The sequence below is a fragment of the Panulirus ornatus genome, chromosome 52 (assembly GCF_036320965.1).
Source record: "Panulirus ornatus isolate Po-2019 chromosome 52, ASM3632096v1, whole genome shotgun sequence".
Classification (NCBI taxonomy): Eukaryota; Metazoa; Arthropoda; class Malacostraca; order Decapoda; family Palinuridae; genus Panulirus; species Panulirus ornatus.
The window spans coordinates 1,683,217-1,709,553 of record NC_092275.1 but is presented as its reverse complement, the minus strand read 5'-3'; the positions used below and the strand labels follow the sequence as shown (position 1 = coordinate 1,709,553).

Below are 26,337 nucleotides of genomic sequence, written 5' to 3'. Positions count from 1 at the left end.
CTCGATAAAAACTTTTCACTGCTTCTAACAACTTGCCTCCCACACTATATATTCTTAATACCTTCCACAGAGCATCTCTATCAACTCTATTATATGCCTTCTCCAGATCCAAAATGCTACACACAAATCCATTTGCTGTTCCAAGTATTTCTCATATACATTCTTCAAAGCAAACACCTGATCCACACATCCTCTACCAGTTCTGAAACCACACTGCTCTTCCCCAATCTGATGCTCTGTACATGCCTTCACCCTCTCAATCAACACCCTCCCATATAATTTACCAGGAATACTCAACAAACTTATACTTCTGTAATTTGAGCACTCACTCTTATCCCCTTTGCCTTTGTACAATGGCACTATGCAAGCATTCCGCCAATCCTCAGGCACCTCACCATGAATAAATCAAATAACCTAACCAACTAGTCAACTATACCGTCACCCCCTTTTTTGATAAATTCCACTGCAATACCATCCAAACCTGCTGCCTTGTCGGCTTTCATCTTCCGCAAAGCTTTTACTACCTCTTCTCTGTTTACCAAATCATTTTCCCTAACCCTCTCACTTTGCACACCATCTCGACCAAAACACCCTATATCTGCCACTCTGTCATCAAACACATTCAAGAAACCATCAAAATACTCACTTCATCTCCTTCTCACATCACCACTACTTGTTATCACCTCCCCATTAGCCCCCTTCACTAAAGTTCCCATTTGTTCCCTTGTCTTGCACACTTAATTTACCTTCTTTCAAAACATCTTTTTATTCTCCCTAAAATTTAATGATACTCTCTCACCCCAACTCTCATTTGCCCTCTTTTTCACCTCTTGCACCTTTCTCTTGACCTCCTGCCTCTTTCTTTTATACATCTCCCACTCAATTGCATTTTTTCCCTGCAAAAATCGTCCAAATGCCTCTCTCCTCTCTTTCACTAATAATCTTACTTCTTCATCCCACCACTCACTACCCTTTCTAATCAACCCACCTCCCACGCTTCTCATGCCACAAGCATCTTTTTCGCAATCCATCACTAATTCCCTAAATACATCACATTCCTCCCCCACTCCCCTTACTTCCATTGTTCTCACCTTTTTCCATTCTGTACTCAGTCTCTCCTGGTACTTCCTCACACGTGTCTCCTACCCAAGCTCACCTACTCTCACCACCCTATTCACCCCAACATTCACTCTTCTTTTCTGAAAACCTATACAAATCTTCACCTTAGCCTCCACAAGATAATGATCAGACATCCCTCCAGTTGCACCTCTCAGCACATTAACATCCAAAACTCTCTCTTTCGCGCGCCTGTCTATTACACGTAATCCAATAACTCTCTCTGGCCATCTCTCCTACTTACATACGTATACTTATGTATATACTTATGTATATCTTTGCTTTGAAGAATGTATGTGAGAAATACTCAGAAAAACAAATGGATTTGTATGTAGCATTTATGGATCTGGAGAAGGCATATGATAAAGTTGATAGAGATGCTCTGTGGAAGGTATTAAGGATATATGGTGTGGGAGGCAAGTTGTTAGAAGCAGTGAAAAGTTTTTATCGAGGATGTAAGGCATGTTTACGTGTAGGAAGAGAATAAAGTGATTGGTTCTCAGTGAATGTAGGTTTGCGGCAGGGGTGTGTGATGTCTCCATGGTTGTTTAATTTGTTTATGTATGGGGTTGTTAGGGAGGTGAATGCAAGAGTTCTGGAAAGAGGGGCAAGAATGAAGTCTGTTGTGGATGAAAGAGCTTGGGAAGTGAGTCAGTTGTTGTTCGCTGATGATACAGCGCTGGTGGTTGATTCATGTGAGAAAATGCAGAAGCTGGTGACTGAGTTTGTTAAAGTGTGTGAAAGAAGAAAGTTAAGAGTAAATGTGAATAAGAGCAAGGTTATTAGGTACAGTAGGGTTGAGTGTCAAGTCAATTCAGAGGTAACTTTGAATGGAGAAAAACTAGAGGAAGTAAAGTGTTTTAGATATCTGGGAGTGGATCTGGCAGCGGATGGAACCATGGAAGTGGAAGTGAATCATAGGGTGTGGGAGGGGGCGAAAATCCTATGAGCCTTGAAGAATGTTTGGAAGTCAAGAACATTATCTCGGAAAGCAAAAATGGGCACGTTTGAAGGAATAGTGGTTCCAACAATGTTGTATGGTTGCGAGGCGTGGGCTTTGGGTAGAATTGTGCGCAGGAGGGTGGATGTGCTGGAAATGAGATGTTTGAGGACAATATGTGGTGTGAGGTGGTTTGATCGAGTAAGTAATGTAAGGGTAAGAGAGATGTGTGGAAATAAAAAGATCGTGGTTGAGAGAGCAGAAGAGGGTGTTTTGAAATGGTTTGGGCACATGGAGAGAATGAGAGAGGAAAGATTGACCAAGAGGATATATATGTCGGAGGTGGAGGGAACGAGGAGAAGTGGGAGACCAAATTGGGGGTAGAAAGATGGAGTGAAAAAGATTTTGAGTGATCGGGACCTGAACATGCAGGATGGTGAAAGGCGGGCAAGGAATAGAGTGAATTGGATCGATGTGGTATACTTGGGTTGACGTGCTGTCAGTGGATTGAATCAGGGCATGTGAAGCGTCTGGGGCAAACTATGGAAAGTTGTGTTCGGCCTGGATGTGGAAAGGGAGCTGTTGTTTCGGGCATTATTGCATGACAGCTAGAGACTGAGTGTGAACGAATGGGGCTTTTGTTGTCTTTTTCTAGCGCTACCTCGCACACTTGAGGGGGGGAGGGGGATGGTATTCCATGTGTGGCGAGGTGGCGATGGGAATGAATAAAGGCAGACAGTGTGAATTTTGTGCATGGGTATATATGTATGTGTCTGTGTGTGTATATATATGTGTACATTGAGATGTATAGATATGTATATTTGCGTGTGTGGACATGTATGTATATACATGTGTATGGGGGTGGGTTGGGCCATTTCTTTCGTCTGTTTCCTTGCGCTACCTCGCAAACGCGGGAGACAGCGACAAAGCAATATATATATATATATATATATATATATATATATATATATATATATATATATATATATATATATATATATATATATATATATATGTATATATATATATATATATATATATATATATATATATATATATATATATATATATATATATATATATATATATATATATATACATATATATATATATATATATATATATATATATATATATATATATATATATATATATATATATATATATATATATATATATATATATATATATATATATATATATATATATATATATATATATATATATATATGTGGATGTGGAAAGGGAGCTGCGGTTTCGGTGCATTATTACATGACAGCTAGTGGCTGAGTCTGAACGAGTGGGGCCTTTGTTGTCTTTTCCTACCACTACCTCGCACACATGTGGGGGTTGTTATTTCATGTGTGGCGGGGTGGCGATGGGAATAAGTAAAGGCAGACAGTATGAATTATGTACAAGTGTATATATGTATATGTCTGTGTGTGTATATATATGTGTACATTGAGAAGTATAGGTATGTATATTTGCGTGTGTGGACGTGTATGTATATACATGTGTATGTGGGTGGGTTGGGCCATTCTTTCGTCTGTTTCCTTGAGCTACCTCGCTAACGCGGGAGACAGCGACAAAGCAAAATAAATAAATATAAATAGATATATGTGTGTGTGTGTGTGTGTGTGTGTGTGTGTGTGTGTCAGAGGTGGAGGAAACAAGGAGAAGCGGGAAATTACATTGGAGGTGCAAGGATTCAGTGAAAACATTTTGAGTGATCGGGGCATGAACATGCATGAGAGCGAGAGGCGTATTAGGAATGCAGTGAACTGGATTAACTCGGGGATAGGTGAGAAAGAATACTTCCCACGCATTCTTCACGTGTCGTAGAAGGAACTAAAGGGGACGGGATTGGGTGTTTTAAACCCTCCCCTCCTTGTATTTTAAGTTTCTAAAGGGGAAAACAGAAGAAGGAGTCACGCGGGGAGTGCTCATCATCCTCGAAGGCTCAGATTGGGGTGTCTAAATGTGTGTGGATGTAACCAAGATTAGAAAAAAGAAGAGATAGGTAGTATATTTGAGGAAAGGAGCCTGGATGTTTTGGTTCTGAGTGTAACGAAGCTCAAGGGTAAAGGGGAAGAGTGGTTTGAGAAATTCTTGGGAGTAAAGTCAGGGGATAGTGAAAGGACAAGAGCAAGGGAAGGAGTAGCACTACTCCTGAAACAGGAGTGGTGGGAGTATGTGATAGAGTGTAAGAAAGTAAACTCTCGATTGATATGGGTAAAACTGAAAGTGGATGGAGAGAGATGGGTGATTATTGGCGCATATGCACCTGGTCATGAGAAGAAAGATCATGAGAGGCAACTGTTTTGGGAGCAGCTGAATGAGTGTGTTAGTTATTTTGATGCACGAGACCGGGTTACAGTGATGGGTAATTTGAATGCAAAGGTAAGTAATGTGGCAGTTGAGGGAATAATTGGTGTACATGGGGTGTTCAGTATTGTAAATGGAAATGGTGAAGAGCTTGTAGATCTATGTGCTGAAAAAGGACTGGTGATTGGGAATACCTGGTTTAAAAAGAGAGATATACATAAGTATACGTATGCAAGTAGGAAAGATAACAAGAGAGTTTTACTAGATTACGTGTTGATTGAAAGGCGAGCGAAAGAGAGACTTTTGAATGTTAATGTGCTGAGAGGTGCAACTGGAGGGATGTCTGATCATTATGTTGTGGAGGCGAAGGTGAAGATTTGTAGAGGTTTTCAGAAAAGAAGAGAGAATATTGGGGTGAAGAGAGTGGTGAGAGTAAGTGAGCCTGGGAAGGAGACTTGTGTGAGGAAGTACCAGGAGAGACTGAGTACAGAATGAAAAAAGGTAAGAACAAAGGACGTAGGGGGAGTGAGAGATGAATAGGATTTATTTAGGGAAGCAGCGATAGCTTGCGCAAAAGATGCTTGTGGCATGAGAAGCGTGGTAGGTGGGCAGATTAGAAAGGGTAGTGAGTGGTGGGATGAAGAAGTAAAATTATTAGTGAAAGAGAAGCGATAGACATTTGGACGATCTTTGCAGGGAAATAATGCAAATGACTGGAAGATGTATAAAAGAAAGAGGCAGGAGGTCAAGAGAAAGATGCAAGAGGTGAAAAAGAGGGCAAATGCGAGTCGGGGAGAGAGAGAGTATCATTAAATTTTAGGTAAAATAAAATGATGTTTTGGAAGGAGGTAGATAAAGTGCGTAAGACAAGGAAACAAATGGGAACCTCAGTGAAAGGGGCTAGTGAGATGGTGCAATTGGAGGTGGAAAGATGGAGTGAAAAAAATTCTGAGTGATCGGGGCTTGAACATGCAGGAGAGTGAAAGGCGTGCAAGGAATAGAGTGAATTGAAACGATGTTGTATACCGGAGTGGACGTGATGTCAAAGGATTGAATCAGGGCATGTGAAGCGACTGGGGTAAACCATGAAAAGTTCTGTGGTGCCTGGATGTGGAAAGGGAGCTGTGGTTTCGGTGCATTATACATGACAGCTGGAGACTGAGTGTGAACTAATGTGGCCTTTGTTGTCTTTTCCTAGCGCTACCTGGAGGGTGGCGACGAGAACGAATAAAGGCAGCAAGTATGGTTTATCTATATGTGTATATATGTATATGTCTGTGTATATATAAATATGTATATATTGAAATGTATAGGTATGTATGTGCGCGTGTGTGGACTTTTCCCTCAACCCTACTGTACCTAATAACCTTGCTTTTATTCACATTTACTCTGAGGTTTCTTGTTTCACACGCTTTACTAAACTGTCACCAGCTTCTGCAGTTTCTCACCCGAATCAGCCACCACCGCTGTATCATCAGCGAACAACAACTTACGCACTTCCCAAGCTTTCTCATCCACAACAGATTGCACACTTGCCCCTCTCTCCAAAACTCTTGCATTCACCTCCCAACAACCCCATCCACACACAAATTAAACAACCATGGAGACATCACGCACCCCTGCCGCAAACCGACATTCACTGAGAACCAATCACTTTTCTCTTTTCCTACTCGTACACATGCCTTACATCCTCGATAAAAGCTTTTCACTTCTTTTACGAACTTGCCTCCCACAACATATATTCATAATATCTATCAACTCTATCATATGCCTTCTCCAGTTCCATAAATGCTACATACAAATCCATTTGCTTTTCTAAGTATTTCTCACATACATTCTTCAAAGCAAACACCTGACCCACACATCCTCTACCACTTCTGAAACCACACTGCTATTCCCCAATCTTCTGCTCTCTACATGATTTCACCCCCTAAGAAAATACCCTCCCATATGATTTCCTAAGAATACTCAAGAAACTTATACCTCTGTAATTTGAGCACTCACCTTTATCCCCTTTGCCTTTGTACAATAGCACTATGCCTGCATTCCGCTAATCCTCAGGAACCTCACAATGAGTCATACTTACATTGAATATCCTTACCATCCAGTCAACAACACAGTCACTCCCTTTTTTTAATAAATTCAACTGCAGCACCATTCAAACCCGCTGCCTTGCTGGCTTACATCTTCCGAAAGCTTTTACAAATCATTCTCCCTAGCCCTCTCACTTCGCACACCACCCCGACCAAAACACCCTATATCTGCCACTCTATCATGTGACACATTCAAAAAACTTTCAAAATACTCACTCCATCTCCTTCTGACATCACCACTACTTGTTATTACCTGCCTATTAGCTCCCTTCACCAATGTTCCCATTTGTTCTCCTGTCTTACGCACTTTATTTACCTCCTCCCAAAACATTTTTTTTCTCCCTAAAATTTAAAGTTTCTGTGAGAGAGTCAGGGAGAATGGTTTGGTAAAGAGAGAAGAGGTAGTAAAAGCTCTGAGGGGGATGAATTCCGACAAGATGGCGGCTTTGGATGGTATTGCGGTGTAATTTGCTAAAAAAGGGTGTGACTGTATTGTTGATTGGTAGGTTAGGATATTCAATGTATGTATGGACCATGGTGAAGTGCCTGAAGATTGGCGGAATGCATGCATAGTGCTGTTGTGCAAAGACAAAGGAGATAAATGTGAGTGTTCACATATCAGAGGCATAAGTTTGTTGAGTTTTCCTGGGAGTAAATGTGAATAAGCGCAAGGCTATTAGGTTCAGCGTGGTTGGAGGAAACGTTAACTGGGATGTAAATTTGAATGGAGATAAACTGGAGGAAATGAAGTGTTTTAGATATTTGTGAGTGGACTTAGTAGCGGATGGAACCATGGAAGAGGAAGTAAGTCACAGGGTGGAGGAGGATGCGATGGTCTTAGGAGCGATGAAGAATGTGTGCAAGGAGAAAACGTTATCTTGGAGAACAAAAATGGGTATGTTTGAAGGACTAGTGGTTCCAACAATGTTATATGGTTGCGAGGCATGGACTATAGATAGGATTGTACGGAGGAGGGTGGATGTGTTGGAAATGAAATGTTTGAGAACAATATGTGGTGTGAGGTGGTTTGATCGATTAAGTAATGACAGGGTAAGAGAGATGTGTGGAAATGAAAAGAGTGTGGCTGAGAGAGCAGAAGAGGGTGTTGAAATAGTTTAGACATATGGAGAGGATGAGTGAGGAAAGATTGACGAAAATGATATATGTGTCAGAGGTGGAGAGAACAAGAAGCGGGAGACCAAATAGGAGGTGGAAGGATTGGAAGGTTAAAGTTAGAAGATTTTGAGTGATCAGAGCCTTAACATACAGGAGGGTGAGAGGCGTGCAAGGAATAGAGTGAGTTGGAACGATATAGTATACTGGGGTCGACGTTCTGTCAATGGACTGTACCAGGGCATGTGAAACGTCTGGGGAGAACCATGGAAAAGTCTGTGGGGTCTGGATGTGGATATGGAGCTGTGGTTTCGGTGCATTACACATGCCAGTTAGAGACTGAGTGTAAACGAATATGGACTTTTTTGTCTGTTTTCCTGGCGCTACCTCGCTTATGCGGAGGACAGCGATTGATGTTTCCTGTAGAGCGGGGAAGTGACAGGATTGGATGAATGCAAGCAAGTATGAATATGCATATGCGTATATATGTATATGTCTGTGTAAGTGTATGTATATGTTTTGCATATGTATGTATATGTGCGTATGTGGGCGTTTATGTATATGTGAGTGTGTATGAGTGGATAGGCCTTTCTTCATCTGTTTCCTGGTGTTACCTCGCTGACGCGGGATACAGTGATTATGTATGATGAATAGATGAATAGATATAGTATCATTTTCATTATTATCATTATCATTATTATCATCATAATTATAATAATAACTATTATTATTATTATTATTATTATTACTATTATTATTATTATTATTATTATTATTATTATTATTATTATTATTATTATTATTATTATCATTATTATTATTGTCATTATTATTATTATTGTTATTATTATCATTATTACTAACATTATTGTTATTATTATTATCATTATTATCATTGTCATCATTATTATCATTATCATTATATTTATCATTATCATCATCATTATTATCATTATCAATATTATAATACTTGATTGCCGTTTCCAGCGTCAGCGAGGTAGCGCCAGCAAACAGACGAAGAAAGACCCATCCACTCATATGATAACATGTATACATACGCGCACATGCACTTACATATGATATCAACATACACACATACATATACATATGCATGTACATACACAAATATAGACATACATACACATGTATGTATTCATACTTACTTGCTTTCATCCATTCCTGGCACCACAGAAATCAGACAAAAAAGGCCACATTCGTTCACACTCATTCTATAGCTGTTACGTGTAACGCTCCGAAACTACAGTTCACTATCCACATCCAGGTCCCCACAAACCTTTCCGCGGTTTACCCTAGACGTCTCATATTCCCTGGTTTAGTCCATTGACAACACGTCGACCCAGGGATACCGAGTTGATCCATATTAATATTTATTCATTATACTTTGTCGCTGTCACTCGCGTTAGCGAGGTAGGTCAAGGAAACGTAAGAATGGCCTAACCCTCCCACATACACATCTGTATACACACACGTCCACACACGCACATATACATACCTATACATCTCAACGTATCCTTATATATACACACACAGAAATATACATATATACACATGTACATAATTCTTACTGTCTGCCCTTATTCATTCCCGTCGCCACCCCGCCACACATGAAATTACAACACCCTCTCCCCGCATGTGCGCTAGGTAGCGCTAGGAAAAGACAACAAAGGCCACATTCGTTCACACTCAGTCTCTAGCTGTCATGTATAATGCACCGAAACTACAGCTCCCTTTCCACATCCAGGCCCCACAGAACTTTCCACGGTTTACCCCAGACGCTTCATATGCCCTGGTTCAATCCATTGACAGCACGTCGACCCCGGTATACCACATCGTTCCAATTCACTCTAACCTTGCACGCCTTTCACTCTCCTGCATGTTCAGGCCCCGATCACTCAGAATCTTTTTCACTCCATCTTTCCACCTCCAATTTGGTCTCCTACTTCTCTCGTTCCCTCCACCTCTGACACATACATCCTCTTTGTCAATCGTTCCCTCCACCTCTGACACATACATCCTCTTTGTCAATCGTTTCCTCCACCTCTGACACATACATCCTCTTTTTCAGTCTTTCCTCACTCATTCTCTCCATGTGACCAAACCATTTCAAAACACCTTCTGCTCTCTCAACCACACTCTTTCCATTACCACACAACTCTCTTACCCTTTCATTACTTACTCGATCAAACTACCTCACACCACATATTGTCCTCAAACATCTCATTTCCAGCACATCCACCCTCCTCCGCACAACTCTATCTATATCCCACGCCTCACAACCATATAACATTGTTGGAACCATTATTCCTTCAAACATACCCATTTTTGCTTTCCAAGATAACGTTCTCGACTTCCACACATTCTTTAATGCTAACAGAATTTTCGCCCCCTCCCCCACCCTATGATTCACTTCCGCTTCCATGGTTCCATCCGCTGCCAAATCCACTCCCAGATATCTAAAACACCTCTGTTCTTCCACTTTTTCTTCATTCAAACTTACCTCCCAATTGACTTGGCCCTCAACCCTACTGTACCTTATAACCTTGCTCTTATTCAAATTTACTCTCAGCTTTCTTCTTTCACACACTTTACCAAACTCAGTCACCAGCTTCTGCAGTTTCTCACCCGAATCAGCCACCAGCGTTGTATCATCAGCGAACAACAACTGACTCACTTCCCAAGCTCTCTTATCCACAACAGACTACATACTTGCCCCTCTTTCCAAAATTCTTGCATTCATCTCCCAAACAACCCCATCCATAAACAATTAAACAACCATGGAGACATCACGCACCCCTACCGCAAACCTATATTCACTGAGAATCAATAACTTTCCTCTCTTCCTACACGTACACTTGCCTTACATCCTCGATAAAAACTTTTCACTGCTTCTAACACTTGCCTCCCACACCATATATTCTTAATACCTTCCACAGAGCACCTCTATCAACTCTATTCTATGCCTTCTCCAGATCCATAAAAGCTATATACAAATCCATTTGCTTTTCAAAGTAATTCTCACATGCATTCTTCAAAGCAAACACCTGATCCACACATCCTCCACCACTTCTGAAACCACACTGCTCTTCCCCAATCTGATGCTCTGTATATACCATCACCCTCTCAATCAATACCGTACTATATAATTTCCCAGGAATACTCAACAAACTTATACCTCTGTGACTTGAGCACTTACCTTTATCCCCTTTGCCATTGTACAATGGCAGTATGCAAGCATTCTGCCAATTCTCAGGAACCTCACCATGAGTCATACATACATTAGATAACCTTACCAACCAGTCAACAAGACAGTCATCCCCGTTTTTAATAAACTCCACTGCAATACCATCCAAACCCGTTGCTTTGCCGGCTTTCATCTTCCGCAAAGCTTTTACTACCTCTTCTCTGTTTACCAAATCATTCTCCCTGACCTTCTCACTTTGCACACCATCTCGACCAAGACACCCTATATCTGGCACTCTATCACTCTATCAACAAACTTTCAAAATACTCACTCCATGTCCTTCTCACATCACCACTACTTGTTATCACCTCCCTATTAGCCCCCTTCAACGATGTTCCCATTTGTTCCCTTGTCTTACGAACTTTATTTACCTCCTTCCAAAACATCTTTTTATTCTCCCTAAAATTTAATGATACTCTCTCACCCCACCTCTCATTTGCCCTATTTTTCGGCTCTTGCATCTTTCTCTTGGCCTCCTGTCCTCTTTCTTTTATACCTCTCCCACTCATTTGCATTTTTTTCCTGGAAAAATCGTTCAAATACCTCATTATTCTCTTTCAGTAGTAATCTTACTTCTTCATCCCACTACTCACTACCCTTTCTAATCTGCCCACCTCCCACGCTTCTCATGCCACAAGCATCTTTTGCACAAGCCATCGCTACTTCCCTAAATACATCCTATTCCTCTCCCACTCCCCTTACGTCCTTTGTTCTTACTATTTTCCATTCTGTACTCAGTCTCTCCTGGTACTTCCTCACAAAAGTGTCCTTCTCAAGCTCACTTGCTCTAACCACTCTCTTCACCCGAACATTCTCTCTTCTTTTCTGACAACCCCCACAAATCTTCACCTTCGCCTCCACCAGATGATGATCAGACATCCCTCCAGTTGCACCTCTCACCACATCAACATCCAAAAGTCTCTTTCACGCGCCTATCAGTTAATACGTAATCCAATAACGCTCTCTGGCCATCTCTCCTACTTACATATGTATATTTATGTATATCTCTTTTTTTAAACCAGGTATTCCCAATCAACAGTTCTTTTTCAGCACATAAATCTTCAAGCTCTTCACCATTTCCATTTACAACACTGAACACCCCATGTATACCAATTATTCCCTCAACTGCCACATTACTCACCTTTGCATTCAAATCATAAATCCCTATAACCCGGTCTCGTGCATCAAAACTGCTAACGCACTCATTCAGCTGCTCCCAAAACATTTGCCTCTCATGATCTTTCTTCTCATGCCCAGGTGCATATGCACCAGTGATCATCCATCTCTCTCCATCCACTTTCAGTTCTACCCATATGAATCTAGAGTTTACTTTCTTACACTCTGTCACATACTCCCACCGCTCCTGTTTCAGGAGTAGTGCTACTCCTTCCCTTGCTCTTGTCCTTTCACTAACCCCTGACTTTACTCCCAAGACATTCCCAAACCACTCTTCCCCTTCACGCTTGATCTTCGTTTCACTCAGAGCCAAAACATCCAGGTTCCTTTCCTCAAACATACTACCTATCTCTCCTTTTTTCTCATATTGGTTACATCCACACACATTCAGACAGCCGAATCTGAACCTTCGAGGAGGATGAGCACTCCCCTCGTGCCTCCTTATTCTGTTTCCCCGTTTAGAAAGCTAAAATACAAGGAAGGATTTAGATAATATGCAAGACTTAATAGAACAAATGGAAACATAGATGAAGAGAGCAAAAGAGAAAGTGATAACAGTTAGATGTGGGGTGAGGATTTTGAAAGTTTGTTTAATGTTATTAATGACAGAGTGGCAGATGTAAGGTTTTCAGGTCATGGTGGTATGCGAAGTGAGAGTCATGGAGAGTGGTTTAGTGAAGAGAGAACAGGTGTTGAAAGCATGCGACCAAGCGGTGAGAGTGGATGGTATTGCAGTTGAATTTATTAAGAAAGTGGATGACTGTGTTGTTGATTGGCATGTAAGGATATTCATTGTATGGGTGGATCATGTTGATGTCCCTGAGGATTAGCGGAATGCATGCATAGTGCCATTATTTAAAGGCAGAGATGATAAAGGTGAGTGTTCAAACTACAGAGGCATAAGTTTGTTGAGTATACCTGGGAAATTGTATGGGAGGGTATTGAATGAGAAGGTGAAGGTATGTACAGAATGTCAAACTGGAGAGGAACTGTGTGGTTTCAGAAGTGGTAAGAGGACGTGTAGATCAGGTGTTTGCTTTGGAGAATGTGTGTGATGAATACGTAAGAAAACAGATGGATTTGGATGTAATATCTATGGATCTGGAAAAGGTTTATGATAGGGTTTATGGAGAGGCTTTGTGGAAGGTCATAGTAATATATGGTGCGAGAGAAGATTGAACGGTTCCGAGCGAATGTTGGTCTGCGGCAGGGGTGTATAATGTCACCATTGTTGTTTAATTTGATTATGGATGGGGTGGTTAGGGAGGTAAGTGCAAGAGTTTTGGGGAGAGGGACGAGTATGCGGTCTTTTGGAGATGAGAGCCCCGGAAGTGAGTTGAGTTAGTTGCAGTTCGCCAATGATACAGCTCTTGCGGCTGATTCGAGTGAGAAACTGCAGAAGTTGGAGACTGAGTTTGAAAGAGTGTATGAGAGGAGAAAGTTTAGAATAAATGCAAATTAAAGCAAGGTTGATGGACAAGTCAGCTGGGATGTAAGTTTGAATGGCGATATATTGGAGGAAAGGAAGTGTTTTAGATATCTGAGAGTGGATAGAACCATGGAAGCGTTATTTATAGACTGGGAGAGGGGCCGAAGGTTGAGTACTGATAATATGTGTAAAAAGAGAACGTTATCAGGGAGGACAAAAATGGATATGACTGAAGGAACTGTAGTCCCTGTGATATCATATGGATGTGTGGCGTGGGCTGCAGACGAGCTCTGCGAGGGAGGGTTTATGTTTGGAAATGAAATTTTGAGTACAAAATGTGATGTTAGGTGCTTTGAGCGAGTAAGTAATGAAAGGGTAAGAGAGATGTGTGGTTGTGAAAATAATTCATTTGGCAGATCAGAAGAGGATGCGCTGAAATGGTTTAGACATATAGAAAAAATGAGTGAGGAAAGGTTGACATAGAGGATATGTATGTCAGAAAGGTAGGCAACAAGGGGAATGGGGTGATCGAATTAGAAAGTTGGCATGATAAAGATTTCGAGCGATCGGGACCTAAACATGCAGGAGGGTGAAAGCCATGAATGTGACAGAGTGAATTAGAATGATGTAGTATACTGGGGTCGACGTGCTTTTAGTGCAATGAACAAGTACATGTGCATTGTCCGGGGAAAGCCATATTAAGGTGTGTGCGGCCTGGTTGTAGAAAAAAAGCTCTGGTCTCGATGCATTATATATGACAGCTAGATAATGGATGTGAGAGGTTGTTGGCTTTCTTCACCTGTCGTTCTTGGTGCCACTTCGCTAACACGAGGAAAGGCCATCAAGTATTGGCGGGGGGAACATATGTATAATAATGCCTCACAGAGGAGAGCTAGGGAAAAGTTCGGAAGGAGACACTGTTTCTGAGTAATGTATTCATAGTTGCGCAAATATCAATATACCCAAGCTCGTAGGATTATTCCAGTGATACTGTTTCCTCCTGTCTTCTTCGTGTAGCTATGAACTGGTGCGGCCCAGCGATGGACATTGGGGGACTTTACTCCCTAATGGGTCTTGGTCCGGCATGATTGGTATGGTGCAAAGGGAGGTAGGTACCTGATGAGTTGACCATTGAATGGTGAGGTGAGGCTACTGTACAGGGAGATAAGTGTCTGCTGAGGTGACCACTGGGTGGTGAGGCTACCGTACAGGAAGGTAAGTGTCAGGTAAGGTGACCACTGGATGGTGAGGCTACCGTACAGGAAGGTAAGTGTCAGGTGAGGTGACCACTGGGTGGTGAGGCTACCGTACAGGAAGGTAAGTGTCAGGTAAGGTGACCACTGGATGGTGAGGCTACCGTACAGGAAGGTAAGTGTCAGGTGAGGTGACCACTGGGTGGTGAGGCTACCGTACAGGAAGGTAAGTGTCAGGTAAGGTGACCACTGGATGGTGAGGCTACCGTACAGGAAGGTAAGTGTCTGGTGAGGTGACCACTGATGGTGAGGCTACTGTAAGGGGAGGTAAGTGTCAGGTGAGGTGACCACTGATGGTAAGGCTACCGTACAGGGAAGTTACTATTGGATGGTAAAGCCATCACTTGATGATAGAATATATAGTTATCATTTACACTGGTGTTGCCCAATCTCTTAACCTTAGGTATATGTACCATGATTTTGCCCTTTTGCGTGCGCGCGCGCATACACACACACACACACACACACACACACTCAACTGGTGCTGGAACAAAGAAGACCTCGGTGGATTGCATGCTGAAATAGTATAGAGTAAGGGGTTCTCCTGAGTGATATATTAGTTAGGTGTATGTCTGATCGTATCTGTTTCTGGGATATGGTAGAATGTTGGCAGGTGGAAAACCTCGGATTTAGATGGAGTGCTTAGAGTGCAGCCTTGATTTATCAAATCTTTTAACGCATTTTGCACTTGAATAAAAGAAAGTCCGTGCAGTAAATACTAGAGCGACCGAAGTGGTAGAAATGAAAAGCTGTGCTTAAGAAATGATATAAAGAAGCACAACGGAGAATAAAGATAGATGACTTTACATGAGTTTACATGAGAAAAACAAACAAAAGAAGGCCTGATTGGCCCAGGACTGGGTTGTCTGGTAAAAAAAAAGGGAGTTTTACTCAAGAAAATGTAATTCCGCTCAGCAGCTTTTTACGCTATCACGACTCCCCACTGCTGCACATTAGCCCTCTAATGTCCCCGTTGCCGCTGTCGTTTATACAGTGTATTTCTGGTGCTTTTCTCACAGTATACCTGAATTTATAGAATATTTGTCTAAACGACATTTGAAGGTATTCATAGTCTCAGCATTCACTAAGTCTGACGGTAATTTATTTCAGTGTTCAACACACCTGTAAGAAAAAACTTTTCCGACGTCTCGACTATATCTTTTAGCTTTGAGCTTTATTCCATTTCTCCTGGTAACCTTATTTTCCTATATTATGAAAAAATGTTTTTGATTTGCTTTATCGACTTAGTTCAGAATTTTGAACGCTTGGATTAAGTCGCCGCGAAATCTACGTGTTTTTAAGAGTGAAAGAATCTAATCGTTTTCGCCTCTTCGCATGCCAGATTTCTAAGGGAACCGGATGAATTTTGTCGCCCGTCTTTGTTCTTGCTCTAATTTCTCCTCGTCTCTTTATAGTTTGGACTGTATATTCAAGGTGTGGTCTTACTAGAGAATTATAAAGTGTGGGATTATTTCTGGTGTCTTGTAATCTATGTTCCTGGCTATGAAACCTAATATTTAGTTGCTTTTTTAATTACTTGCCGCCTGATGCTGTTAAGCGTACCTCAGATTGTTGCTATTGACAACTCCAAGGTTCGTTCTTCATTTACTTTAGCTAGAGAGTTTCCGAATAGTTTGTAGTCGAAGCGAATAAATGTGATTCAATTTTACAGCCGTAAGGAAACACAGACAGCTGAGTATTCTAGATGATCACTGGATGTATCACATTTGTACACAGACAAGATATACAAGCGTTATTTCCTATTCGGATATCCGATGTGGAGAAGCACCAGAGCCGGGAGAATTTGACTTAGTCCTCAACAGAAAGGAAACATGAAGAAGAGAGCAAACAGGAAGCACCAGAGATCAGTATCATAGAGAGGTAGTCTGATATGATTTAAGAAACATTATCACAAGCTAACAATATTATAGGTTTCAGCGGAAAACCTTAGAGATCAAGCTAAAGACCAAGGAAGATGTCGTTAGATAAGAGAGGAACTTAGTGAGTTCAGAAATATGAAAACTGGATATGAATAGAGATTTAAGTCAGTGGAATCAATTCAAAAGGTAAATAATCAGAGGAAAAAAGGTAAGTTCATTAAAGATGTCCTAGAAGTTGATCAGACAGAGGAAGGTGTAGTTCTAACAGCAGATCAACAGACAGAGAGCATGAAGAATGATGCGGTGCAACACAGACCTGGAACCATATCAACAAACCTCGGCAGGGACTAAAATAAAACTGTAGGAGGAATGATATACACTGTTAAAGACAGCGTATTTGAAGAAGTTTAGAAATTTCTGGCCTGGTTAAGCAAAGGGTAAAGCATACAGGATCAGATTTTGATTAAAAAAAAAAGAGAGAGATTTTGGAGAAAGCTATGGACACACAGGTTACCGTTGCAACGTTGAAGAATCTAGCTGAAAAATTGAATGCACCAAAATTAGAGAGATTACTACAGCAGGACTTCATTAGACACTACCACTACTTATATAAAGTCAATTTGGCATGAGAAGAAAGATCATGAGAGGAAAGTGATTTGGGAGCAGCTGAGTGATTGTGTTCGTAGTTTTTATGCACGAGACCGAGTTATAGTGATGGGTCATTTGAATGCAAAGGTGAGTAATGTGGCAGTTGAGGGAATAATTGGTGTACATGGGGTGTTCAGTGTTATAAATGGAAATGGTGAAGAGCTTGTAGATTTATGTGCTGAAAAAGGACTGGTGATTGGGAATACCTGGTTTAAAAAGATAGATATACATAAGTATACGTAAGTAAGTAGGAGAGATGGCCAAAGAGCGTTGTTGGTTTAAGTATCAAATGATAGGCGCGTGAAAGTGAGACTTTTTGATGTTAATTTGCTGAGCAGTGCAACTGGAGGGATGTCTGATCATTATCTTGTGGAAGCGAAGGTAAAGATATATAGAGGTTTTCAGAAAAGAAGAGAGAATGTTGGGGTGAAGAGAGTGGTGAGAGAAAGTGAGCTTGGGAAGGAGACTTGTGTGAGGAATTACGAGGAGAGACTGAGTACAGAATGGAAAAAGTTGAGAACAAAGGACGTGAAGGGAGTGGGGAAGAAATGGAATGTATTTGGGGAAGCAGTGATGGCTTGCGCACAATATGCTTGTGGCACGAGAAGCGTGGGAGGTGGGCAGATTAGAAAGGGTAGTGAGTGGTTGGATGAAGAGGTAATAATATTAGTGAAAGAGAAGAGAGAGGCATTTGGACGATTTTTGCTGGGAAATAATGCAAATGACTGGGAGATGTATAAAGAAAAGAGGCAGGAGGTCAAGAGAAAGGTGCAAGAGGTGAAAAAGAGGGCAAATGGGAGTTGGGTTGAGAGAGCATCATTAGATTTTAGAGAGAATAAGAAGATATTTTGGAAGGAGGTAGATAAAGTGCGTAAGACAAGGGAACAAATGGGAACATCAGTGACGGAGGCTAATAGGAAGGTGATGACAAATAGTGATGTGAGGAAATGGGGTGAGTATTTTGAAGGCTTGTTTAATGAGTTTGATGATAGAGAGGTCGAGGTGGTGTGCAAAGTGAGAGGGTTAGGGAAAATGATTTGCGGAAAATGAAAGCTGGCAAGGCAGTGGAATTTATTAAAAAATGGGGTGACTATATCATTGATTGGTTGGTAAGGTTATTTGATGTATATATGACTCATGGTGAGGTGCCTGAGGATTGGCGGAATGCTTGCATAGTGCCACTGTACAAAGGCAAAGGGGATAAGAGTGAGTGCTCAAATTACAGAGGTATAAGTTTGTTGAGTATTCCTGGGAAATTATATGGGAGGGTATTGATTGAGAGGGTGAAGGCATGTACAGAGCATCAGATTGGGGAAGAGCAGTGTGGTTTCAGAAGTGGTAGAGGATGTGTTGATCAGGTGTTTGCTTTGAAGAATGTATGTGAGAAATATTCAGAAAAGCAAATGGATTTGTATATAGCATCTATGGATCTGGAGAAGGCATATGGTAGAGTTGATAAAGATGCTCTGTGGAATGTATTAAGAATATAAGGTGTGGGAGGCAAGTTGTTAGAAGCAGTGAAAAGTTTTTATCGAGGATTAAGGCATGTGTACGAGTAGGAAGAGAGTAAAGTGATTGGTTCCCAGTGAATGTTGGTTTGCGGCAGGGGTGCGTGATGTCTCCATGGTTGTTTAATTTGTTTATGGATGGGGTGGTTAGGAAGGTGAATACAAGAGTTTTGGAAAGAGGGGTAAGTAGACGGTCTGTTGCGGATGAGAGAGCTTGGGAAGTGAATCAGTTGTTGTTCGCTGATGATACAGCGCTGGTGGCTGATTCGGGTGAGGAACTGCAGAAGCTAGTAACTGAGTTTGGTAAAGTGTGTGAAAGAGGAAAGCTGAGAGTAAATGTGAATAAGAGGAAGGTTATCAGGTACAGTAGGGTTGAGGGACAAGTCAATTGGGAGGTAAGTTTGAATGGAGAAAAACTGAAGGAAATGGAGTGTTTTAGATATCTGGGAGTGGATTTGGCAGCGGATGGAACCATGGAAGCGGAAGTGAATCATAGGGTGGGGGAGGGGACGAAAGTTTTGGGAGCGTTGATAAATGTGTAGAAGTCGATGACGTTGTCTTCGAAAGCAAAAATGGGTATGTTTGAAGGAATAGTGGTACCAACAATATTATATAGTTGCGAGGCGTAGGCTACAGATAGAGTTGTGAGGAGGAGGGTGAATGTGCTGGAAATGAGATGTTTGAGACAATATGTTGTGTGAGGTGGTTTGATCGAGCAAGTAATGAAAGGGTAAGAGAGATGTGTGGTAATAAAAAGAGTGTGGTTGAGAGAACAGAAGAAGGTGTTTTAAAATAGTTTGGTCACGTGGAAAGAATGAGCGAGGAAAGATTGACAGAGAAGATATATATGGAGGCTGAAGAATGGAGTGAAAAAGATTTTGAGTGATGGGGCCTGAGCATGCAAGGGGGTGAAAGGCGTGCATGGAATAGAGTGAATTGGAACGATGCGGCATTCCGTGGTCGACGTGCTGTCAATGGATTGAACCAGGGCATGTGAAGCGTCTGGGGTAAACCATGGAAAGTTTTGTGGGACCTGGATGTGGAAAAGGAACTGTGGTTTCGGTGTATTATACATGACAGAGACCGAGTGTGAACGAATGTGGCCTTTGTTGTCTTTTCCTAGCGCTACCTCGCGCACATGCAGGGGGAGGTGGTTTTCATTTCATGTGTGGCGGGGTAGCGACGAGAATGAATAAGGGCAGACAGTATAAATTATGTACATGTGTATATATGTATATGTCTGTGTGTCTATATATATATATATATATATATATATATATATATATATATATATATATATATATATATATATATATATATATTTTTTTTTTTTTTTCTTTTTTTTTTTTATACTTTGTCGCTGTCTCCCGCGTTTGCGAGGTAGCGCAAGGAAACAGACGAAAGAAATGGCCCAACCCCCCCCCCCCCCCATACACATGTACATACACACGTCCACACACGCAAATATACATACCTACACAGCTTTCCATGGTTTACCCCAGACGCTTCACATGCCTTGATTCAATCCACTGACAGCACGTCAACCCCTGTATACCACATGACTCCAATTCACTCTATTCCTTGCCCTCCTTTCACCCTCCTGCATGTTCAGGCCCCGATCACACAAAATCTTTTTCACTCCATCTTTCCACCTCCAATTTGGTCTCCCTCTTCTCCTCGTTCCCTCCACCTCCGACACATATATCCTCTTGGTCAATCTCTCCTCACTCATTCTCTCCATGTGCCCAAACCATTTCAAAACACCCTCTTCTGCTCTCTCAACCACGCTCTTTTTTATTTCCACACATCACTCTTACCCTTACGTTACTTACTCGATCAAACCACCTCACACCACACATTGTCCTCAAACATCTCATTTCCAGCACATCCATCCTCCTGCGCACATCTCTATCCATAGCCCACGCCTCGCAACCATACAACATTGTTGGAACCACTATTCCCTCAAACATACCCATTTTCGCTTTCCGAGATAATGTTCTCGACTTCCACACATTTTTCAAGGCTCCCAAAATTTTCGCCCCCTCCCCCACCCTATGATCCACTTCCGCTTCCATGGTTCCATCCGCTGACAGATCCACTCCCAGATATCTAAAACACTTCACTTCCTCCAGTTTTTCTCCATTCAAACTCACCTCCCAATTGACTTGACCCTCACCCCTACTGTACCTAATAACCTTGCTCTTATTCACATTTACTCTCAACTTTCTTCTTCCACACACTTTACCAAACTCAGTCACCAGCTTCTGCAGTTTCTCACATGAATCAGCCACCAGCGCTGTATCATCAGCGAACAACAACTGACTCACTTCCCAAGCTCTCTCATCCCCAACAGACTTCATACTTGCCCCTCTTTCCAGGACTCTTGCATTTACCTCCCTTACAACCCCATCCATAAACAAATTAAACAACCATGGAGACATCACACACCCCTGCCGCAAACCTACATTCACTGAGAACCAATCACTTTCCTCTCTTCCTACACGTACACATGCCTTACATCCTCGATAAAAACTTTTCACTGCTTCTAACAACTTGCCTCCCACACCATATATTCTTAATACCTTCCACAGAGCATCTCTATCAACTCTATCATATGCCTTCTCCAGATCCATAAATGCTACATACAAATCCATTTGCTTTTCTAAGTATTTCTCACATACATTCTTCAAAGCAAACACCTGATCCACACATCCTCTACCACTTCTGAAACCGCACTGCTCTTCCCCAATCTGATGCTCTGTACATGCCTTCACCCTCTCGATCAATACCCTCCCATATAATTTACCAGGAATACTCAACAAACTTATACCTCTGTAATTTGAGCACTCACTCTTATCCCCTTTGCCTTTGTACAATGGCACTATGCACGCATTCCGCCAATCCTCAGGCACCTCACCATGAGTCATACATACATTAAATAACCTTACCAACCAGTCAACAATACAGTCACCCCCTTTTTTAATAAATTCCACTGCAATACCATCCAAACCTGCTGCCTTGCCGGCTTTCATCTTCCGCAAAGCTTTTACTACCTCTTCTCTGTTTACCAAATCATTTTCCCTAACCCTCTCACTTTGCACACCACCTCGACCAAAACACCCTATATCTGCCACTCTGTCATCAGACACATTCAACAAACCTTCAAAATACTCATTCCATCTCCTTCTCACATCACCGCTACTTGTTATCACCTCCCCATTTGCGCCCTTCACTGAAGTTCCCATTTGCTCCCTTGTCTTACGCACCCTATTTACCTCCTTCCAGAACATCTTTTTATTCTCCCTAAAATTTACTGATAGTCTCTCACCCCAACTCTCATTTGCCCTTTTTTTCACCTCTTGCACCTTTCTCTTGACCTCCTGTCTCTTTCTTTTATACTTCTCCCACTCAATTGCATTTTTTCCCTGCAAAAATCGTCCAAATGCCTCTCTCTTCTCTTTCACTAATACACTTACTTCTTCATCCCACCACTCACTACCCTTTCTAAACAGCCCACCTCCCACTCTTCTCATGCCACAAGCATCTTTTGCGCAATCCATCACTGATTCCCTAAATACATCCCATTCCTCCCCCACTCCCCTTACTTCCATTGTTCTCACCTTTTTCCATTCTGTACACAGTCTCTCCTGGTACTTCCCCACACAGGTCTCCTTCCCAAGCTCACTTACTCTCACCACCTTCTTCACCCCAACATTCACTCCTCTTTTCTGAAAACCCATACTAATCTTCACCTTAGCCTCCACAAGATAATGATCAGACATCCCTCCAGTTGCACCTCTCAGCACATTAACATCCAAAAGTCTCTCTTTCGCGCGCCTGTCAATTAACACGTAATCCAATAACGCTCTCTGGCCATCTCTCCTACTTACATAAGTATACTTATGTATATCTCGCTTTTTAAACCAGGTATTCCCAATCATCAGTCCTTTTTCAGCACATAAATCTACAAGCTCTTCACCATTTCCATTTACAACACTGAACACCCCATGCATACCAATTATTCCCTCAACTGCCACATTACTCACCTTTGCATTCAAATCACCCATCACTATAACCCGGTCTCGTGCATCAAAACCGCTAACACACTCATTTAGCTGCTCCCAAAACACTTGCCTCTCATGATCTTTCTTCTCATGCCCAGGTGCATATGCACCAATAATCACCCACCTCTCTCCATCAACTTTCAGTTTTACCCATATTAATCGAGAATTTACTTTCTTGCATTCTATCACATACTCCCACAACTCCTGTTTCAGGAGTATTGCTACTCCTTCCCTTGCTCTTGTCCTCTCACTAACCCCTGACTTCACTCCCCAGACATTTCCAAACCACTCTTCCCCTTTACCCTTGAGCTTCGTTTCACTCAGAGCCAAAACATCCAGGTTCCTTTCCTCAAACATACTACCTATCTCTCCTTTTTTCACATCTTGGTTACATCCACACACATTTAGGCATCCCACTCTGAGCCTTCGAGGAGGATGATCACTCCCCGCGTGACTCCTTCTTCTGTTTCCCATTTTAGAAAGTTAATACAAGGAGGGGAGGATTTCCGGCCCCCCGCTCCCGTCCCCTCTAGTCGCTTTCTACGACACGCGAGGAATATATATATATATATATATATATATTTCCAAACCACTCTATATATATATATATATATATATATATATATATATATATATATATATATATATATATATATATATATATATATATATATATATATATATATATATATATATATATATATATATATATATATATATATATATATATATATATATATATATATATATAAAGGTTTGAATGTGTTTGATGATAGAGTGGCAGATATAGGGTGTTTCGGTCGAGGTGGTGTGCAAAGTGAGAGGGTTAGGGAAAATGATTTGGTAAACAGAGAAGAGGTAGTAAAAGCTTTGCGGAAGATGAAAGCCGGCAAGGCAGCAGGTTTGGATGGTACTGCAGTGGAATTTATTAAAAAAGGGGGTGACTGTATTGTTGACTGGTTGGTAAGGTTATTTAATGTATGTATGACTCATGGTGAGGTGCCTGAGGATTGGCGGAATGCGTGCATAGTGCCATTGTACAAAGGCAAAGGGGATAAGAGTGAGTGCTCAAATTACAGAGGTATAAGTTTGTTGAGTATTCCTGGTAAATTATATGGGAGGATATTGATTGAGAGGGTGAAGGCATGTACAGAGCATCAGATGGGGAAAGAGCAGTGTGGTTTCAGAAGTGGTAGAGGATGTGTAGATCAGGTGTTTGCTTTGAAGAATGTATGTGAGAAATACTTAGGAAAGCAAATGGATTTGTATGTAGCATTTATGGATCTGGAGAAGGCATATGATAGAGTTGATAGAGATGCTCTGTGGAAGGTATTAAGAATATATGGTGTGGGAGGCAAGTTGTTAGAAGCAGTGAAAAGTTTTTATCGAGGATGTAAGGCATGTGTACGTGTAGGAAGAGAGGAAAGTGATTGGTTCTCAGTGAATGTAGGTTTGCAGTATGGGTGTGTGATGTCTCCATGGTTGTTTAATTTGTTTATGGATGGGGTGGTTAGGGAGGTGAATGCAAGAGTTTTGGAAAGAGGGGCAAGTATGAAGTCTGTTGGTAATGAGAGAGCTTGGGAAGTTAGTCAGTTGTTGTTCGCTGATGATACAGCGCTGGTGGCTGATTCATGTGAGAAACTGCAGAAGCTGGTGACTGAGTTTGGTAAAGTGTGTGAAAGAAGAAAGTTAAGAGTAAATGTGAATAAGAGCAAGGTTATTAGGTACAGTAGGGTTGAGGGTCAAGTCAATTGGGAGGTAAGTTTGAATGGAGAAAAACTGGAGGAAGTGAAGTGTTTTAGATATCTGTGAGTGGACCTGGCAGCGGATGGAACCATGGAAGCGGAAGTGGATCATAGGGTGGGGGAGGGGGCGAAAATTCTGGGAGCCTTGAAGAATGTGTGGAAGTCGAGAACATTATCTCGGAAAGCAAAAATGGGTATGTTTGAAGGAATAGTGGTTCCAACAATGTTGTATGGTTGCGAGGCGTGGGCTATGGATAGAGTTGTGCGCAGGAGGATAGATGTGCTGGAAATGAGATGTTTGAGGACAATGTGTGGTGTGAGATGGTTTGATCGAGTAAGTAACGTAAGGGTAAGAGAGATGTGTTGAAATAAAAAGAGCGTGGCTGAGAGAGCAGAAGAGGGTGTTTTGAAATGGTTCGGGCACATGGAGAGAATGAGTGAGGAAAGATTGACCAAGAGAATATATGTGTCGGAGGTGGAGGGAACGAGGAGAAGAGGGAGACCAAATTGGAGGTGGAAAGATGGAGTGAAAAAGATTTGGTGTGATCGGGGCCTGAACATGCAGGAGGGTGAAAGGAGGGCAAGGAATAGAGTGAATTAGAGCGATGTGGTATACCGGGGTTGACGTGCTGTCAGTGGATTGAATCAGGGCATGTGACGCGTCTGGGGTAAACCATGGAAAGCTGTGTAGGTATGTGTATTTGCGTGTGTGGACGTATATATATACATGTGTATAGGGGTGGGTTGGGCCATTTCTTTCGTCTGTTTCCTTGCGCTACCTCGCTAACGCGGGAGACAGCGACAAAGCAAAAAAAAAAAAGAAAAAAAAAAAAAATATATATATATATATATATATATATATATATATATATATATATATATATATATATATATATATATATATATATATATATATATTTATATTTTAAGGAGAATAAAAAGATGTTCTGGAAGGAGGTAAATAAAGTGCGTAAGACAAGGGAGCAAATGGGAACTTCAGTGAAGGGCGCAAATGGGGAGGTGATAACAAGTAGTGGTGATGTGAGAAGGAGATGGAGTGAGTATTTTGAAGGTTTGTTGAATGTGTTTGATGATAGAGTGGCAGATATAGGGTGTTTTGGTCGAGGTGGTGTGCAGAGTGAGAGGGTTAGGGAAAATGATTTGGTAAACAGAGAAGAGGTAGTAAAAGCTTTGCGGAAGATGAAAGCCGGCAAGGCAGCAGGTTTGGATGGTATTGCAGTGCAATTTATAAAAAAAGGGGGTGACTGTATTGTTGACTGGTTGGTAAGGTTATTTAATGTATGTATGACTCATAGTGAGGTGCCTGAGGATTGGCGGAATGCGTGCATAGTGCCATTGTACAAAGGCAAAGGGGATAAGAGTGAGTGCTCAAATTACAGAGGTATAAGTTTGTTGAGTATTCCTGGTAAATTATATGGGAGGGTATTGATTGAGAGGGTGAAGGCATGTACAGAGCATCAGATTGGGGAAGAGCAGTGTGGTTTCAGAAGTGGTAGAGGATGTGTGGATCAGGTGTTTGCTTTGAAGAATGTATGTGAGAAATACTTAGAAAAGCAAATGGATTTGTATGTAGCATTTATGGATCTGGAGAAGGCATATGATAGAGTTGATAGAGATGCTCTGTGGAAGGTATTAAGAATATATGGTGTGGGAGGCAAGTTGTTAGAAGCAGTGAAAAGTTTTTATTGAGGATGTAAGGCATGTGTACGTGTAGGAAGAGAGGAAAGTGATTGGTTCTCAGTGAATTTAGGTTTGCGGCAGGGG

The 26,337-nt window shown here is 41.5% G+C and overlaps 1 protein-coding gene across 1 annotated transcript in view; it reads left to right on the top strand.

Moving 5' to 3' along the window:
• The window catches only part of LOC139764956 (glutamate receptor-like), a 125,342-nt gene that overhangs the window by 45,619 nt on the left and 53,386 nt on the right, over positions 1-26,337 (top strand). The window contains exon 3 of the mRNA XM_071692013.1: positions 14,472-14,562. Within this exon, the coding sequence (XP_071548114.1) occupies positions 14,472-14,562 (91 nt within the window). The remainder of the gene's footprint in view (positions 1-14,471; positions 14,563-26,337) is intronic.